The sequence below is a fragment of the Hippoglossus stenolepis genome, chromosome 1, assembly GCF_022539355.2.
Source record: "Hippoglossus stenolepis isolate QCI-W04-F060 chromosome 1, HSTE1.2, whole genome shotgun sequence".
Lineage (NCBI taxonomy): Eukaryota > Metazoa > Chordata > Actinopteri > Pleuronectiformes > Pleuronectidae > Hippoglossus > Hippoglossus stenolepis.
The window spans coordinates 1,348,050-1,367,062 of NC_061483.1; the positions used below are offsets into that span (position 1 = coordinate 1,348,050).

The following is a 19,013-nucleotide window of genomic DNA, read 5'->3' on the forward strand; positions in this document are numbered from 1 at the left end:
GGAAAAACATCCAGGCTTCTCAAGACGAGAACAAAAAGTTGTTAATTTTACTTGGCTTTTCTTCATCTCCTCCTCCAACTGTCGGATCCGAGACTTCGACCAAGCTTTCATCTTCAGGAACTTGGCTTCTGATCTGCTGGCGTCATCGGTTTTTTGCTTTGCTTGTGCTGCAAAAATAAAGAAATGAATTTAATTTGGTGAAGAGATCTCACTGATATGGTTTGATGGCATCGTTGTATTTGACCTGGTTTACTGGAAAATGTGGTGAAAGTGTCTCCTTGGATGCACAGAACATATAATCTGATTAAAAATCTTTTTATCAAAAGAAAGGATGATGTAAGGCAATCACCTTCTAGCTCAGCTATTCTTTGGATGGAGGCTGAATCAGCAGTCATGCTTCCCATCCCCGAGGCCTCCTGACTGGCAGGTGGCGCTGCTACCGAGGTTCTCCTCAGCTCCTCCAGCTGCTCCAGGAAATCCTGCTGGGCTTGGTCCACCTGTGAGCGATGCTGCTCGGTCAGACGCTGCACCTCTGCCTGCTGTTTCTCCATCAGGTCGCGAAGTTGTGCTCGCATCACGTGCTTCTCTGCCTCCATCTTGGAGGCCAAGCTCTCTCGTTCAACCTGTAGCCGACGGAGCTTTTCAATCAGCTCCTACGGGGACAAGAGAAGATGATGAAGAACAGTGGAGAACATAATAAAAACAATGGGGTTAAGAAAGTGCCATTATGTTTCATTTTAAATCTAGAACGGCAATAACATAATTAATGAAGAAAACTCATTATATACACAAGCGTAGAGATGTGGTCTTTCCTGACCTTTATCTGTTGGTCTCTTCCATCCACTTCTCCCTGGAGAACATCGATGACCTGCGTTTTACCCAGCAGCACCTCCTCCTTCTCATGGAGCTTCTGTTTGAGGGCCTTCAGAAGCTGAGGAGACAAAACAGACGTTAATAAGCATGGCACTGCCCCGGGGTTAGGGGGGGGGCTAGAGTCCTGTCACAAAGCTATGCAGCCCCAGTCAAGCGCCCTCAGGCTTTCTAGACGGAGAGAGACTCTTGATTTATACGTCATGTCCGGCCCTTCCTGTTGTTGTGACCGAGTCGGACAGTCTCCTGCTGCGTTCTTCATACGAGACCGACTAACTCCGGAAAATGTATGGACCCAGTTTTTAGGTTCATGTCTGAAAACAGCTCGAGTCACGTGATGAGTGACACTGAATTATTTACTCCTGCAGTAACGTGATGGCTGTGAGCAGCTCTTACACTTCCTCTCAACAGAAAGAGAAAAACAGAAGCATGTATAAATACACAGGTTCCTCCCTGATTGGTTTAGAAGTGAGTGATGTCACTACCTGCTCCAGGTCGGCGCTGGCATCAGACTTCGCTGCGAGCTTGAAGAGCTCCTGCTCGTGCATCTGGTTGATCTCTATCAGCTGGTTATCTTTCTGAATGATGATGTCTTTGAATGTCTGGATCTAAAAAACAATCATCAGAGACCAGATGCACAGGCATCGATGTTAAACAGATACAGGAAACAATCAAAGCATCTCTGTGTGTGTTTGTGCCTGGAATCAGAAATCACCTGAAGGATTTAAAAACCTACATTCTGTTTGTACATGTTCTCCTTCTGACCGTACTGCTCCTTCTCTGTGACCAGCAGCTCCTTCAGGCTCTCCGTCTGCTCCTGCAGGAGACTGTAGCGCTCCTCTGCTTCTCCCACCTTCCTGGTCAGACTCTGCACCAGCAGCTGGAGCTCCTGCATTGCTCCACCGTCCTCCGCCACCTACAGGAGTCACAGCACAGCTGAGCATCAACACATGCATTTGACTCAAAGAGAATGTCCACATATAAATATATATGAATTTAAATAGCTGAAAACCTGGAATGTAGCTTCTACTGTTATTCCTTCAGCTAAATCAACATTTATAAGTTTTAGTTTTAAAATGCATCAATGTTTTTTCATTCATCTGGTTTCCAGTAGATGGAGATTCCTTATGATGTGTTTTTTAAAGTACACTATTTAAAACAAAGACGCATTAGTGTGGATGAAGCCTGAATCTGTTATGAGACGATGCTCCCAGCATGTTCTTTATGTACGTGACCTGTTGTTGTGGTGCAGGTGTGACGGGCTGATCTCCTGCCAGTGCCGTTTGCAGGTGGACGATGTAGGCCTCCTTCTCCGACAGTTTCCGGTCCTTCTCCGTCAGCATCGTGTCCATTTCCTCGCCTCGCTGCCGCTGGGACTCCACCTCCTTCCGCTGGAGTAAAGTTACGTTTTTGGTTTAAAAAGAATGAAGAAACATCCACAAAGAATTCAAACTCTGACTGCTTTTAAGAAATGTCCAGAAGAGGAGAGAGAGATAGTTGAACACTGGATTTCCTCACGGCACCTTGTTCACCTTTCGACTAACTAGGACAACAGGAGGATGAATCCATCTTGAATAAGCATTACCTTGTTTTCCAGTTCATTGTTTCTTTGTGCAAGTTGATGTTCAAGTTCCTCAACTTTCTTCTTTAGTAAGACAATCTTGCCCCGACTGGCTTGCTCTCCTGCTTCTGAAGAGCCCTAAAGACAAATATCAAATGACAGGCGTTGGACTACATCTCCCAGACGACCACACGGACTGCTCATGTTGTTCTGTGTCTCCCGATCGTTCGTTAATAAAAGATCCATAACATCACAGACCAATGACACATTAACTTTACATTGTAGATTTCATTTCAATCTCAAGTCTAAAATGGAATTGGGATTTAAATTATGTGAGAAAAATCAGAGACATAAGCTGTTTTCAGACATGAACACCAGAAAATGTCTGAAAATTGTATCCAGACTTTCTCTGGAGTTGGTGTTTGTGAAGCAGCAGCAGGTTGTTGGGTCCGACTCGTTCAAACAGGAACATGTGGGGAACATCAGGCGAGGGTGGGAGCCTGTAGAGCAGCAGAGGCGGAGCCTGTAGAGCAGCAGGGGGCCGGACATGACGTATAAACTCTGCTGTGGAAAGATCAGTGTTGTTGTTTACAGCTCATCCACACCGGCGTCGGCCCTCATCACCAAAAGATCTGGAATCTCCTCGTGTTTCCAAGTTGACGTCTTCGTCTTCTACGTGTACGGCTCCTCTTCTTCATCCTGAGATCTTTGTGTTCTTCCAGTTTCACGTCCGTCACGTGTTAGAAACCTCATCCACACGTCCACTCGCTCACTGGGAAGCTTCCACACATTGTCCTGCTGTTTCCTCACATGGACTCACTCTGACATGTTACAGACATTTTTTGGAAGGAAAAGTTCCAGATTTCAGTGCCGGTCTGAAAACAGCTTATGTGACGAGTTTCAGATAATTTGTGCTTTCACCGCAGGGATTCACATGGATAATAAACCTCACGTTTTCCTCAAGTCTATTAATCTATCTCACATCTATCTAATCATCCATTTACAGTAACTGTACCTTCTTGCCGTGTGTTGGCGTAACCTGACCTCCCTGTTGCTTCTTCAGCTCCTCCAGCTGTGTCGTGAGGGACGTCACCTTGGCCTTGTTCTGGAGACGCAGCTTTGACAGTTTGCCATCACAAGCCTCCTTCTCCACCTGAGTCCCAGAGAACAGGTTATTCATTAGCTGTTGTTTTTACTTTCACCCACAATGTGAGAAATGCTTCAAACCACACCACTACACCCAGCTGTTCGCAGGACGCATAGTGATGAGGTGGTGTATCGTAATGTGGAGTTGGCGAGGAACAGCCTAGCACGTAGCTCGTGAATAGATGCGTCTCATTTACTGCTGTAGGTCATAAAGAGGCAGCAATATTACAATAAGACTGTTTCATAACCAGTTAAAAACTCCTTGTAGAGACTTTAAAAAAACGTTTACCTGCTAGTTTCGGTGTAAAATAGTTATGTGGGAGCTGCGTGTGTCTCCTTTAGATTCAGGTGCTGGCTCATCCTCCTTAATAGATCCATGGCTAGCTCACATCCCATTATTATTAATATTGCTCAAGCCATGATGCTTTACTGAATTAATGTAAATGCAGATTTATTATATATATACACAGATCATAGATGGTCCCTATCTGACACAAGTAATCAGAGATCTGGGCCTAACGAACATGTAAACTTCTCAAAAGGACACACAGCGGATTTCACTCTCATAAATTCGCCTTCCTATTGACTCCAGAGGGGAAACTGTCCTCACCTTGAGCTGCTCGTCTTTGGTGCGAAGCGTTGCATCCTTTTCTCGGATCATCTCCTTCAGCTGAGTGACAAGCAGCTCAGTTTGGGTCAGCCGCTCGGCCATTTCCTCCACAGCAAGTTCTCCAGCGCCAGCAGCACTGTGGGGAGAGCCCGGGCCCTGAGGACGCGGAGGAGATGGTGACCAAACTAAATCACATTCTGGCCAGACAACGAATCACATGAACCCAGCTGGTGTTGGAACAGGCGCACAGGTATCTGATTGCAATGCTGTAGAAAGTGAAATACGGGCATTCACTGCCAGCTTCACAGTCACAGGAAAAGGTTTTACAAAACAACTTTAAACTTTCTGGTTTTCAATGGATTTCTTATCATTTTGTTGCTGTGTTGTTTTAAATGTTGCTGTCGAGCACCTTGAATATTCCTTTGAGTATGAAGTGTGCTTTATAAATAAAACTGCCTTGACTAACCTCATCGGAATTCACCGATTTGATTGGATCAGTGGCGTCATGTGAAATGATTAACAACACATGACATCGGTTAGCAAATTTCCTAGGTCGCCAAATTAGTGCCGTAAAGGCAACAAAAGTTGCGCCAATACAAATAAAAAGCACTGTGTCAAAATTTGACAGTTCCTATGAGTTACATGTCCGGATTACGGACCACGGTCCACCTATGAGGGACGTCTGCTGTGGAGTGAACAGGGTTTCAGCTGGAGCAGTGGTTCCCCCTCACAGGAAGTGTGAGCTCTGTGTGAGTCAGAGTCCTGTGCTCAGCAGGCCAAGTCATTCCAGTTCATCAGGACATGAGACACACTGCAGAGCCGTCACTGGGTTTCTTTAGTACAAATCAAACTGCTACACTGAAGCCACAGAATTCACCTGGAGGCACGCATTTAATAATGGATCATGAATATTAAATGTCGTGATGGACAAAGTGTGGAAACAGTCCTATAGATTTATGAAGCGTTACAAACACACTAAAGACAAGTTGTTTCAGTTTGTTAGAGAACAGTGTCACAGATCTCTTCAGTGTTTAATCAATGAAAGACAAACGTGTGTGTGAACGTACTCCAGACCCAGGTTCTCCCTCTTCACCGGAAAACCACTTCAGCATGGTTTCAGTTGAGACCTGTAAACACACACACACACACACACACACACACACACACACACACACACACACACACACACACACACACACACACACACACACACACACACACACACACACACACACACACACACACTTAATAACAATCTAGAAGTGTCACCTTACTGTTGGTGTGTGGGGCTGATGCCAATACTGATAGTTATTAGACGATAATTATAGTTAATTGTCAATGATTTCATTATCAAATCCTTATGTGTTGGAGGCTTGATGTTTTACAATTTAACGTTAAACTTCATTATAAATAAATATACAAAGAAAATACAAATACTTTACAAATAATAGAAATAAAGAAAATAAACAGATTGTTTTGTTGTTTATTCAGTAAAAGATGTAACATCAGGAAACATAAACACTAATATGTCTGTGGCTGAGCCTCCAAAGAGCAGGACTGACACGGTGCCTATTCCACGCGTGTCTGTACCCTGGGATGATGCCGAGGCTGCACTGAGTTCCTACACTGAAATATTAACGAACACCCGAGCAGATAATAGTCTGAGGAATGCAGGCTTTCAGGTCAGTGACTTGCTCAGCAGGCCGAGTCAGTCAGGTGACTTTGAGAGCCCAAGCTAATCATGAACCAGTGTTTACTTTACAGCAGGAACACAGCCTTGTTGAACACCAGCCTGCTGGGTGTGGCTCCTGGTGCTGGGAGCAGCCAGAAGACCAAGACCAGGCCACAACCTGAGGCCTGGTACGACACAATGTGCAGTGACAGGCTGCACGATCCGCCGAATCAGTCACCCTGCAGAACACACCACGTGACGCAGCTGGAAAATCAGCTCAAACTGGTCTTGTCCCACACGATTCCACAGTGGACACCGGTGTCCTGAAAGCCACGGAGAAACCTGGTGTATCTCCATGAGCTTATTTACACAAACACTAAATTAAAAGATGTATTTGTGCTGACAAGTACGCATTCATCTGAGATAATGGAGGAACAAAATCACATCGAGTGTCATCAACCCATGTTTATCTGTCTGGTTTATACCAGCACCTCACTGCTCTCAGGTCGTCTTCTCACAGACTGTAAATGGAAAGGTGGAGTCGTACTCCAGCTGAACAATGTGTGTGTGTTTCTGTAAGATACACAACAAACAACAGAAATCTTCACATTCTCTCACTGGATTCTCACATGGGCTCATTAGGAGTTTATTCGGAGTTCTTACGAGGGGGCTGGCAGGACAAACTCCGGACAGCATCAGGAGATTATCCGGAGGCTCTGGACGTCTGAAAACACCCTGATGAAACAACAGTGGTTCTGTCAGTGAGACTCATCTCCCTGCAGTGACTCGTCCTTCACTCAGTTGGACCTCTGCTTGTTCTTCTGCTCTTGAGTTCGACTGTTTCGTGTTTTACTGGATGACGACTTTTCCCTCGGGATCTATAAACTATGCGTTTGTCCGTGAAGAACCCGAGGAGGCAGCAGGCAGATGCTAACACTGCAGACACACACCAACACTGCAGACACACACCAGCAGCTGCTGCTAACAGATCATGTCACTGCGGATAGAAGCAGTTTCCATGAAACAACCTGACTGAAAACAAACCGCTCCGCTCGCACTCCGGAGTCAATCCAACTTATTCGAGCCCATGATTTAACACTAGCTACCTTGTGCTAGCTTGCGTCTCCGGCTGCTATGCTAACTGTAGCCGCAGAGGCCTCGCACCTGCCCGGGCAGCGGGTGTCGGGACCCGGCGGCACGTCCACACTTAGCCCGGTGACTTCAACAAACCGCAGCTAGCGTTAATCCAGCTAGCTAACTTGATCCCGACAGCTGCGGGGCTACATGCTAACGCAGCTAGCACCGAGCTGCAGGTTCGTGACAGGTTCTCTCAGTCGAACTACTCGCTGCCGCTAAAGTGACGGTTTCAAACATTTACCGGATCCCACAGCTCCAGGAAGAATCCAGCCGACACGTGGCTCCGTCCACAAAACCGCGTGAAATCACATTTTATTCCACTTGGCGACGAAAGAACAGGACAGAGACGAGTTTATCAACACGGCAGCAGGAGGGCACTGCGCCTGCGCACAACTGTCACGTTCCGCAGGAGGATGAACTGCGTTTTCCTGCAATGATCGCGAGCTACGAATTAGAATAGGGCGTGAAAAGTTCGTGAATATGAAAAGACGCGTTAGAGGTGTGTTAACGTGAAGTTGTGTTTTTATTCATCACGTGTTTCTACTGAAGAGGAGGATACGTTCGTTTCAAAGAAGAAACAAACACCAAGAGAAACACCTGCAGGTCACTTCCGTTCTACCTTTAACAGCCTTCTGAGGACATGAAGAAAAACGGCTCCAGCTCTAATCTGATTGGCTCCTGAAGGGCCCCTGTCCTGTCAGTGGTTATTAAAAAAACTAGTTTCCAAAAAATATTAAAAATGAATCTGACGATTTGTTAAGATTTTTCATTTTAGGCCTTTTTGAAGAATGTGTGAATGAACAATGTGTTTGAACAGGAAACAATTCTCCAGATATATTCAATGATGTGTGTGTGAAATGTCCTTGATATTCAATGTATGTCTCACACACACACACACACACACACACACACACACACACACACAAACACAAACACATTGCCCCACTTTTGCACTTTTGCATAATTTGACAAAACATATTTATTTAGAGACGTGTGTTTACATTGCTCTTATTAATACAACCCATCAACTGTCCTGTGGCCCAGACCCGGGTTGTGTGGTTGGTAACAAGCTGCAGATTTTCACTTTTCAGTGGCTATGGTTGAATTTGTGTTTATTGAAGCAGTAAAATCTTTAAAAAGTTAATCTTTAATTATTTTAGTGTCATATGTTTTACTTTGAAAGATAAATACATCAAAAATAAAGAGATGGTCTTGTTGACACTGACTGAGGCTCAGTGGCCTCACATGCACATGCACATGCACATGCACATGCACATGCACTGTTCCCTCATAGAGACCCTGGGACCTTGTGTATGGATTTACTGAGTCTTACTAATCTTAGCCTTTAAGGCTCTTTGCCTAAGGACATGATATAATTTGGCTTCCTGCCCCCGCCCCCTCTGACAACCACAACCACCCAGAAGAACGTTCAAAATAACATCTCTTCGTTGTCTTGTCTTTTCAGGGCTCAATTAAATATGAAAATTAAACAATTTCCTTTGAGAAATGTCCTTCCTCTTGTCCCAGCCTGATATTTACTCACGATTTGAAAACACTTCTTTTTCTGTCTCACTCCACTTAACTTTGTCAGAAATAATGAGTGAAGCTTTTACATGAGCTGACAAAATATCTGACCTTTGCCCCAGTGATGAAATTCAAGAGTAAATCAAACTTTGAGAAGGAGCAGAAGACGTCGTCAGGAGGATTTGTCTCGTCTCTCTCTCCTGAGGGAGGTGCAGGAGAAACACATCGGAATCTTCAAATGAGACGAGATTTTATTTCTCATGACGAAAGTGAGCAGCAAACATTCAGACTTTTCAAACTGTATATATGTATAACATACAAACACCTCGTCCTATGAAGACATCTTAAAAAGTAGATTTTTTTTGTACAGCTCAGAGAAACAAATATAAGTCAAGGGGGGAAAATGTTACAGAAATTCCAACGTGTGAGTGTCTGTGTGATTGTCTCTGGTGTAACTGTCACCACTTTATCATACTGCTCAGCAAGGAGCCTTAAAGGCTAAGAGTAGTAAGTCAGCCTAAATCCAAATGGTAAAAGCTCCCATGTGCAGAACTGGGCTGAATTACAGTTTGTTTTCCTGTGTTCAACCTCATGTTCAATTCAAACAATCAACTCAGCTCACAGGGAAACATCAGGTCCTAGAACAACAGGTTGTCTTGAGTCATGACACGAAGCTGTGTCCTGTCACTTGGTGCAAAACAAACATGGCTTCTCTCCCAGAAAAGGTGAAACCAGGTTGAAATTGAAGATTTGATGGAAGGTTCTGCTGCTCATCTTAAAGGATAAATACAAATAAAAAGGATTCACACAGTTGAGATTTCCCTGAGTCTCTGAACCTCTCGCTCCCTCAAATATAACAAGATGATTATTTCCTTGAATTGTCGCAGAAGAACATTTCTGTGTGGAAACAAGGCGAGAGCTCGTCACTGAAGGCCAACAGGGGCGTGTCTGAAGGGGTGGCAGCGCAGGGCCCCCAGCCCGACCCCTTTGTGTCCATGTCATTAGGGTTTGCTCAGCTGCTCAATGAACCAATCACAGGGCGCGATGTCCAGTTTGAGCTGATCCATCACCCACGGGTCCTTTTCAGCTCCCTCTATAAACTCCTCCAGAGAAATCTGACCTGGACAGAACGAAACACAAAGTAAAATGTTTATAATGTGGAAACAGATCCAGCTCAGAATCAACACATCTCCGGATCCAGCTGTTCTCACTCATCTCCTGCTTTTGACTGTGAATTGAGCCGATTTGTGTTTGTGTTGAACTTGTAACTTACTGTCGTTATTCTTGTCCACCAGGTCGAATATTCGGTTGCAGATGTCGTCGATATTCTCGGTGACCTCCGGGTCGTTGTGTCTCTTTATCTTGTTGATGATCTGCACAGAAGAAACACGCTTTAAGTGTCTCATGCTGACGTCTTTGGACAATAAAGTTGGTTTTATCTTATTGGATTGACACCGGAAACACAGAAACAAATTCCATTTGACTTAACGTTCACTTAACTCACAACCTGGAAACAACGAGGCGGAACAACGCAGACTGGTTCTGATTCGCTATCGACGCACACGTTCTTATTTTTACAACAATAAAGTGCAACAGAAACACAAACATGAACTTAAACCACCTCTTATTCTTCTATCGGTGATGGTCCAGTAAAAAAATGGCTGCCGATGTAAATGTAAAGGAAGCGTGCACTCACTTTGACGATGTGTCGTACTTCCTGTCGGTCCAGGCAGCCATTTCCATTTCTGTCATAAACTTTGAAAGACCATTTCAGTTTGTCCTCGAGTTTTCCACGAAAAACAAGATGCACAGCGGCCACGAACTCCATGAAGTCCAGTTTACCGTCCTGCGGGAAAACCAGAGGTCAGACACATCAGTCAAATAATATTCAGACGAATACTGACAAGATACATTTGACTGTTTTACAGCTGAAATAAAGTTAGTTATTCTATAGTCATCTCTTTACTTCTACATCACTGGACGCTGTCACATCACCTTATTTGTGTCAAAAGATCGAAACACATTTTCCATGTACGCTGCTTCTTCTTCTGTGGAAGGTTTGCTGTTGCCAAAGATTTTCTTGAATTCGTGTAAGTGCAGATTTCCACTCGGACACTCGCTGGCAAACTTGCGGTAGAGTTCCTGAATGTTTTGCAGAGTCACCTCCTTTTCTGGGAGGCCCTGTCCTTGGCCCATGTTGTTTTAAATAAAAAGAAGCGCCAACATTACGTCGCTGAAGCCGCACTGAAGCTGTCGAGTGTCCTCAGCCCTGTGCCCCAGCCGTCCACACACACAGACCCTGCGTCGGCTATTTCCAGGCAACCTGTGCACAAATCCAATTGACTTTTAAATGATCTTCTGCAAATCCTTCCAGTCAAATCCACCTTTTCCCGTTGATATCTGTATTCTGTAAAAACCTGAGCAAGCAACTCTGTGTCGCTCTAAAGGAACAAGAAAGATTCACTGACCACTGAGCTCTAGTGAATTAACACGAAAGCAACAGATCCGTCGGCTTTAATAGCAAAGACGAGTGGATTGCCTCAATCCAGAGAAAAGGCCACAGAGCTCTCAGCCAGATTAAAACCAGGATGACGTCAAAATCCAGCCTGAGCGTGGTCTGGAAAAAAGTGTTGATCCCCTGAGGTCTGGTCTGAGCTCACTTCCCCGAGACGCACCTGCCTGCTGGAGCGGGATTTATACACTGATAATGACATGTCACCATTATCACATCTTTTATTCTACATGAAGACAAATTATTTGTTCATTTAAATCAGCTGGAGATCTTGTTGTTTGTTAAAGTTAAAGCTTCACTTCACAGTGGTGGAGGAAGTACTGAGACACAAGACTAAAATGTACTCAAGTAAAAGTAACACATCAACTTTTCTTCTTGAGTCAAAGTAAGTACTTATAAATACACTTCACATCATGATGGTAATATCTTTATTCATATAGCACTCCTACAGAAAACACAATAAATAAAAGAATAAAAACAATTTGAGTGAAGAAATGTAAGTATGACCTCCCATTACAATAATCAAAAGTAGAATTAGGTCAAACTTGGGAATGCAGAACAATAAAAGTAGGTTTTAAGCTTTGATTTAAAGGGAGATGACGACTGCTGGATTTCCTCAGACGAGATGTTCCAGAGCCTCGTTTCCAAACCTCCGTCTTCAGCCGTCTCTCTGTCATCTGCAGAAATATCCATGTGTTTTAGGGACCATATTATCTTGACCTTTGACCTATCAGCTCCCGAAGTTAATCATCTGGAGACAATCTCCAAAGATGCTAACGAGAGTTTTCTCTCAAATCAAACAAAAACTGGACACTTGATCAAATAAACTGAACTTCAGAGTTTTTTAAATAAACATCACCTCGCTCCACCAGCTCTCTTTGGGATTAGTATGTGTGAACAATGTTTCCTGAGAAAATCTCTCACTTTATATAAATATTCTGAGGATTCATTCTGAAGCTCATTGCAGGATGTGAACATTTCTGACTCAGGCGCCTCCTAGTGGCAAAATCAAAGAAGACACTGGAGCTGACGGCAGCAGAAGAAAAGACGACACAACATGAAATTTATACAAAAATCTGTTTAATAAGCATTTCAATTTTCTTCATTATAAACAACAGTCAGTAAAATATCCAGTGAAACTGTCCAATGAGCTCATTCAATCAGTTTAGTTTGGTTCCACAGCCTCGATGCAATCGTGTAATTGTTGTGTTAACAATGAGTCAAATGTTTGTAAAATGTGACAGAGTTCAGACCATCATCATTAAGTACATGTACTCAGGTACTTGTACTTCAGTTAAATATTCCACCACATTTATTTGACGGCTGTACTTTTATTGTGAAGTTTTACACAGTGAATAAAATAACAAGGGATTAAACACATTAGATCATAAAGATCAAATCAACGTGACTCGTTCCTGACGTCTCACGAACAGCAGAGTGTGCTCGGGTGGATTTTAATGCAAACGTCTCACATGGACGTTAAGTGTGTCTGTGGCACGGTGGTGCAGTGGTTCGCACCGCCACCTCACAACCTGAGGCCAACCTGAGCTTTGTGTGAAGTTTCTCTGAAGGTTTCCTCTGCTTCCTGGAAAATATAGTTTCATGTGTCTCATATGTTAATGTTGAGTTTGAACTTGTTTTTTGCCAAAATATGAATGAATTCTTCTTCAGTAATGAAGTAATGAAACTTTAAACCCCCATGACTGAGTAAAATCAAACAGAAGCACAATATGTTTCTATATTTTCACATTTTCATAGTTATACTTTGAGTGGAAAACATTCCCATGTTTAAATCGTCTTTAGAAATCAACGTCTGAACTGAAATAATCAGTGATGTAAATATAAGAAGTGATCTGATGGATGTTGGGGTCATTACCTTGTTTACAGTTCTACTGTGGTTTCAATTCATTTCTAAAAGTAAAAACATGCAATATTAATGAATACTGTGTGTATAAGTATATTAAATATTTGTGGAGGAGGCTCAGTGAGAAGCTCCAGCTGAACCAGGGAGAGGGGATTGGAACATCTGAGACAAGTTAGACAATCAAGTCTCCCTGGATTCAAAAGGCAGCAGCTGCCAGAGGAGAGACACGGACACAGAGACACATGGGAAGAGACAGGAAGAGACGCAGTGAAACTCATGAAGGAGAGACTGAGCTGGAAAGCTGGACGCCAGCAGTGACTGAGAGGACTTTAAGTGCACGTTCTGTGAGTTTTCAGACGGTGTTGCTGTGTTCTTCCATCTGTTTCTCCACCAGCTGCTGTTTCAGTCTCCTCCAGCTGAAGAGTGTGATCCTTCTGCAGCTGTTTGATCTCCTCCTGATGCTCCAGCGAGTTCTTCTCCATGTTCTCTGCCTTTTGAATCCAGGGAGAGTCGATTGTCCAACTAGTCTCAGATGTTCCAATCCCCTCTCCCTGGTTCAGCTGGAGCTTCTCACTGAGCCTCCTCCACTAACATATAAAATGTGTGTTTATGAAACTCTCTGAGTGTTGTGTCTCAGTTGGAGACGTTTCCTCTGTGCCGCACACTCCATGTGTGCAGCGACGACCTTGAACCTTCGCACCAAACGTTAAAATCCCGACAGAACTGCGGCTGCACTGCCCTCCAGCTCAGAGTCACAGGAAGTTCGCAGCAAACAGTCATTTAAACCCTGCGGTCTGACGACAATGCCTCAGTGTCGGGCTCAAACCAGGAACACGTGAGCCGTGAGCCCACCAGGCCTCAGGGTCACGGTACTTTCCCACGGTTCTGGATGACCCAGCCGGTGGCGTTGACATCCAGCTTCAGCAAGTTCATGACCCACTCGTCTTTCTGAGCTCCCTCCATGAACTCAGACAACGTGATCTGACCTGTGGGTCAGAAACACTGAGGACGTCACATGTGATGAAAGGAAGAAAGATCCCGACATCAAATCATTTTGATTTCAAACTCTTCATTCTGATCATCGTACTCACCGTCATGGTTCTGGTCGACCAGATCAAAGATCCTGTCACAGATTTCAGACGGAGACAAAGTGACGTCACTCGTCTGCACCTTGATTTTATAAATAATCTGTGAGAAACAGGAAAATAGTGTCTGAGATCAAAGTCACTTTAAGAAGTGAGACAAAGTCACAGCTGTTTCGTGACCTCTGCTCTCGGTCCGTTTGTCAGTGAGCAGGTTAACGTCGTTAGAATCACAAACACAAAACCTCATCTCTATGACTCCATTTACAAAATAACAACATTATATTATAACCTCGAAGATTTGGGGAAAAATACTTAACATCATATAAATTACATCAAATGCTGATGTCAACCTCCCTCCATCTTTTCCTTACTTTACTTTTATCTGTATGTATTTTTATTTTGTACTTGTTCTATCTTATTTGATGTTTGTTATAAATACAATGTGTCAGTGTCAGGTGTTTTATATAACATGTTTGAATTCTTCTTTACATTGTGTGACTTATTTTTGACATCAGAAAAAAAGCTAAATTATGTAAATATAAAAAGTTGATGTTTTTGATAATGCAGTGACGGGTCTGAGAAGAACTCATCACATTTTGTGCGGATGCAGATTAAGCAGCTGAGCTGGGATCTTTTTTTCCCTCCACCTTTTTTTAACAATGTTTTATAAGAAATAAATAATTTGTTATCAGACCACTTGGATTTGTTCTTTTATATTGAAACAGTTCTTTATGGCCACTGGTCTAATTTTACGTTTCCCAGTTTAGAGGCTTAGAGTAAAGTCCAGCAGAGTAAAGTTAAAAACAGCTCCTGTAATACCCTGAGGCCCTGAAGGTCGTGACCCCGGCCCTGAGCCCTGCCACTGGCACACAGCTCTTATCTGCCTCCACAGGATTTGTGTTATGAAACCAGCTCATTTCTGCTGAATATCCATCCTCACTTTTCTATTCTGTTCACATTGAATAACGTACAGAGAAGTAAAAGTCCTGAATGAACCGCTGCACACGTCCGTCTTACCCGAATGATGCGTTTCACCTCCTGTCGGTCCAACTTGCCGTTTCCGTCCTTGTCGTACATCTTGAAGGACCATTTGAGTCGGTCCTCCAGATTTCCCCTGAAGATCAAATGAAGTGCTGCCACGTACTCGAGGAAATCGAGCGTATTATCCTGGCGACAAGTAACACAGAGTCACAGTTATAACAATAATAATAATACCTACTGAGAATCTAAGAGTGGAATTAGGAAGCAGAGAGTGTGATTTACCTTGTTCGTGTCAAAGGAGTGAAACACCGTCTCGATGTAGAGGGACTCCTCTGCAGAGCTGCTGGGAACTCCGAATATCCTCTTCAGCTCGTGTAAGTGCAGGGCTCCGCTCGGACACTCCCTCATGTAAACGATGCACAGGTCCTGAATTTCTGCCAAGTCCATGGCCTCGTTGTGGCTCCCCTCCTGCCCCATGGCGTTCGAGGACAGAGGTCCACACTGACCGATGGAGTCTGGTCCCAGCTGATGTTCTGTCCTGAGACTTGGCTTCTGTCTCCAGGCCACTGGTGCATCTGTGCTCTCACACTCCGGTCCAACGAGCTTCAGTGAGCGGGGGGGAGTCCCGCCACAGGTCCTCCTCACTAATCCTTAATCTCATGATCTTTGGTCAGAGAGGCGTCGTCCAAGTAGGTCTGAAAATCTGCCAATGTTTCTGTGAGCAGGCGCCAAACTGAGAGATCTAGTTAACTATCAATCAGCAGGGGTCAATTAAACCAGTGTGTGTGTGTGTCTGTGTGTGTCTGTGTGTGTGTGTGTGTGTGTGTGTGTGTGTGTGTGTCTGTCTGTGTGTCTGTGTGTGTGTGTGTGTCTGTGTGTCTGTGTGTGTGACAGATATTTTTATCTGAGGGAACAAATTAATGTGTATGTAATTATTCAACCACAATAACCACAGTAACCATAATAACAATAGTTTATAGTCAGTATGATGAGAACAGTAAAAAATAACAGAAACTAACATCAACTTCACTACATCTGAGTTTTTTAGTTTGGTCCATCTGCTAACATGGAGGAGGCGGAGTTTAGCCACCAGGGGTCATGTCATGTTGTTCATGTGGGATCTGTTGGTTTCTATATAACTTTGAAGGTCTCGACCTTAATATGTTTATAATTTGTTGCTGAATTGATTGAATAGCTTTTATTTTAGTTGATTCATTTTTTGATTTTGTGAAGCACTTGGTTCAGTTCAGTGAAAAGTGCAGTTTCTATTACATCTGGAACCAAAGGAGATTCTGGCTGTAAACATTGTGTTATTATGTTTTTCTGACAAAAATGGTTTTAAACGAATATCGTGTAACGTTCAAATCAACAACATGAAACTGACTCTTCACATCGTCGTAGAATCAGCAGCAAATCAGTGATTAAAACATATTTTATACAGAAGCTTTTTAACAGATGTTTTCTTTCTTGTCTTGTTTTGTTCTGTGTTGTGTTTTGTTGCTTGATTGGATAAATGTACTAACCACCACTCTTCATGATCCCTCATTGAGGGGAATAGAGATCCAGATCTCAATGAAGAAAACATTATATTTACTGTATGTGATGTTATTAAGGTTAACAAACATAAAACTGAGATGATAAATTAACTACAAAGTAAATCTCCATGAAAATGAATCTCAAACATAAGTGACTGAATGTGGATGAAATGTGGAGGATGGATTTCAGAGCCCCCTTCTGTCCAGCTTTGGGATCTTTGCTGTTGAACCGTCTCGTCTCCTTCTGCTTGAACTTGGGCGGCGCCGCCTTGTGTCCTTCACCTGCGGCTGCGTTCATCCTGGAAACGTCTGGAGAAACAATCGAGTCATTTCACTCAGAGGCAGCAACACTTCACCCCCTCGTATATTCAGACTCTTTATATAAATGCTGTTAATAACTTCTAAGTGCTGGACTGAGCTGCTTATTAACTCTCTGCATTATTCTACTGTGCTGATCCGACAGCAGGGACACAACACGAGTCCGGATCAGTGAGTTAAACCTGAGGATCAAAATCTGACAACAGACCAGATCTCATTGAGCATCTCGTGCTCCAGGACAATATGTATATATATATATGTAAATATATAATTTTACAAAAGAAAAGTCATATTTTTTTAGACAAATGGGGAGGTAAAAGGAAATGTACGAAATAAGTAGCAAGGAGAATCGTATAATTCTTAATTTTTATCGCGTTAAATTACGACTTTAATCACATAATGTTGCAACTTTATTCTTGAAGTCTCAGATTTATTTTCTTAAACACGGCCGTCATATTTCATCATAAGAAATCGACTTGAGTTGCTATTGAGAAAAATAGTACAAACTGTTATTTTCAACTTCTAAAAACTCACAAATGTCAGATTATAAACTGATGATAATATCAATTCACTCACTTGTTTTGATGGACGAGAGGAGCTGCTGTATACCTATAGTACTGTAGTATTGTGGAGTACTCTAGTACTGTAGTATAGGTAGACTCCGCCCACGTAGGTGATGACCACAGGACGTACGTTTGTCAGACTAAACTCTTTTGTCCCTAAATTACAACGTGAAACCAGAACTAACAGATCAAAGGAAACTATGAACACATGAAGCTTCAGAGTCTCAGAGAGGAAACGACCTTCCTTTGATCTGAGCTAATTCTCCTCTGGCTTATTCAAACAATTAAAAGACGTCATCATCACAACAGGTGAACATGATCTAAGTTGGTGAGTTCTTCATCGGGAGTAAACTGAGAGACGTGTTTGTGTGTTTAGTGGACGTGTACAGTTTGTGTGTTTAGTGGACGTGTACAGTTTGTGTGTTTGTGGACGTGTACAGTTTGTGTGTTTGTGGACGTGTACAGTTTGTGTGTTTGTGGACGTGTACAGTTTGTGTGTTTAGTGGACGTGTACAGTTTGTGTGTTTAGTGGATGTGTACAGTTTGTGTGTTTGTGGACGTGTACAGTTTGTGTGTTTTGTGGACGTGTACAGTTTGTGTGTGTTGTGGACGTGTACAGTTTGTGTGTTTGTGGAATGGTACAGTTTGTGTGTTTAGTGGACGTGTACAGTTTGTGTGTGTTTAGTGGACGTGTACAGTTTGTGTGTGTTTAGTGGATGTGTACAGTTTGTGTGTTTTGTGGACGTATACAGTTTGTGTGTGTTTAGTAGATGTGTACAGTTTGTGTGTTTGTGGACGTGTACAGTTTGTGTGTTTTGTGGACGTATACAGTTTGTGTGTGTTTAGTGGATGTGTACAGTTTGTGTGTTTGTGGACGTGTACAGTTTGCGTGTGTTGTGGACGTGTACAGTTTGTGTGTGTTGTGGACGTGTACAGTTTGTGTGTGTTTAGTGGATGTGTACAGTTTTTGTGTGTTGTGGACGTGTACAGTTTGTGTGTTTTGTGGACGTATACAGTTTGTGTGTGTTTAGTGGATGTGTACAGTTTGTGTGTTTGTGGACATGTACAGTTTGTGTGTTTTGTGGACGTGTACAGTTTGTGTGTTTTGTGGACGTGTACAGTTTGTGTGTTTTGTGGACGTGTACAGTTTGTGTGTGTGTTGTGGACGTGTACAGTTTGTGTGTTTAGTGGACGTGTACAGTTTGTGTGTTTAGTGGACGTGTACAGTTTGTGTGTGTGTTGTGGACGTGTACAGTTTGTGTGTTTAGTGGACGTGTACAGTTTGTGTGTTTAGTGGACGTGTACAGTTTGTGTGTTTTGTGTTGATTTGGTCGCCTGTAGTTTGAACTGTGTCTGGCGCAGGTGAAGTTGTTTAGCGTCTCTCTGCTCTAACGAGGTTTCGCATGATACTGACTGACCTTCAGACATGTGACCTCGGCCGTGTCCACTGTTACCTGGTGAGTTACAAGAGGTTGAAGAGCTGAAGATATGAATGTGAACTAGTTCATTTTAAACTTAATAAACTGAACTCTGAGCTCGTTCTTCTGAAGTGTGACGCTGCTGAACGAGTCGTGTCTCCAGTGAATTACAGAATATTTAACTGACGTGTAATGAATTCATCACATCGTTCACAGA

General features: G+C 43.1%; 3 protein-coding genes across 7 annotated transcripts in view; all 3 read right to left on the reverse strand.

Moving 5' to 3' along the window:
* The window catches only part of LOC118125364 (golgin subfamily B member 1), a 30,882-nt gene extending 23,482 nt beyond the window's left edge, over positions 1–7,400 (reverse strand). For all 5 annotated transcript variants that reach the window (XM_035184145.2, XM_035184052.2, XM_035184232.2 and 2 more), the window contains exons 1-11: positions 7,238–7,400; positions 5,255–5,314; positions 4,188–4,343; positions 3,447–3,584; positions 2,456–2,569; positions 2,106–2,261; positions 1,607–1,786; positions 1,356–1,478; positions 818–931; positions 350–653; positions 52–167 (exon numbers count right to left, since the gene is read on the reverse strand). In XM_035184145.2, the coding sequence (XP_035040036.2) occupies positions 52–167; positions 350–653; positions 818–931; positions 1,356–1,478; positions 1,607–1,786; positions 2,106–2,261; positions 2,456–2,569; positions 3,447–3,584; positions 4,188–4,343; positions 5,255–5,299 (1,446 nt within the window). In that variant the 5' untranslated portion in view covers positions 5,300–5,314; positions 7,238–7,400. The remainder of the gene's footprint in view (positions 1–51; positions 168–349; positions 654–817; positions 932–1,355; positions 1,479–1,606; positions 1,787–2,105; positions 2,262–2,455; positions 2,570–3,446; positions 3,585–4,187; positions 4,344–5,254; positions 5,315–7,237) is intronic.
* A 982-nt stretch (positions 7,401–8,382) lies between these two features.
* On the reverse strand, positions 8,383–11,081 carry LOC118100518 (guanylyl cyclase-activating protein 2). The gene is made up of 4 exons (XM_035145766.2): positions 10,516–11,081; positions 10,217–10,366; positions 9,794–9,893; positions 8,383–9,640 (listed from the first exon to the last, which is right to left on the reverse strand). Exons 1-4 carry the CDS (start codon positions 10,714–10,716, stop codon positions 9,522–9,524), a joined length of 570 nt encoding a protein of 189 aa, XP_035001657.1. The 5' UTR covers positions 10,717–11,081; the 3' UTR covers positions 8,383–9,521.
* A 2,424-nt stretch (positions 11,082–13,505) lies between these two features.
* On the reverse strand, positions 13,506–15,549 carry guca1g (guanylate cyclase activator 1g). The gene is made up of 4 exons (XM_035146017.2): positions 15,245–15,549; positions 14,999–15,148; positions 13,988–14,084; positions 13,506–13,882 (listed from the first exon to the last, which is right to left on the reverse strand). Exons 1-4 carry the CDS (start codon positions 15,437–15,439, stop codon positions 13,761–13,763), a joined length of 564 nt encoding a protein of 187 aa, XP_035001908.1. The 5' UTR covers positions 15,440–15,549; the 3' UTR covers positions 13,506–13,760.
* Positions 15,550–19,013: the final 3,464 nt, after the last annotated feature.

Excerpts from the sequence above, each read along its gene's own strand:
- LOC118100518 (XM_035145766.2), bottom strand. The coding sequence starts at position 10,716 with ATGGGCCAAGGACAGGGCCTCCCAGAAAAGGAGGTGACTCTGCAAAAC. Across the intron at positions 10,367-10,515 it reads GATCTTTTGACACAAATAAG|GACGGTAAACTGGACTTCAT; the intron begins GTGATGTGACAG and ends GTTTTCCCGCAG. Across the intron at positions 9,641-9,793 it reads GGTGGACAAGAATAACGACA|GTCAGATTTCTCTGGAGGAG; the intron begins GTAAGTTACAAG and ends CGTTCTGTCCAG.
- guca1g (XM_035146017.2), bottom strand. The coding sequence starts at position 15,439 with ATGGGGCAGGAGGGGAGCCACAACGAGGCCATGGACTTGGCAGAAATT. Across the intron at positions 15,149-15,244 it reads ACTCCTTTGACACGAACAAG|GATAATACGCTCGATTTCCT; the intron begins GTAAATCACACT and ends ACTTGTCGCCAG. Across the intron at positions 14,085-14,998 it reads AGGTGAAACGCATCATTCGG|ATTATTTATAAAATCAAGGT; the intron begins GTAAGACGGACG and ends TGTTTCTCACAG.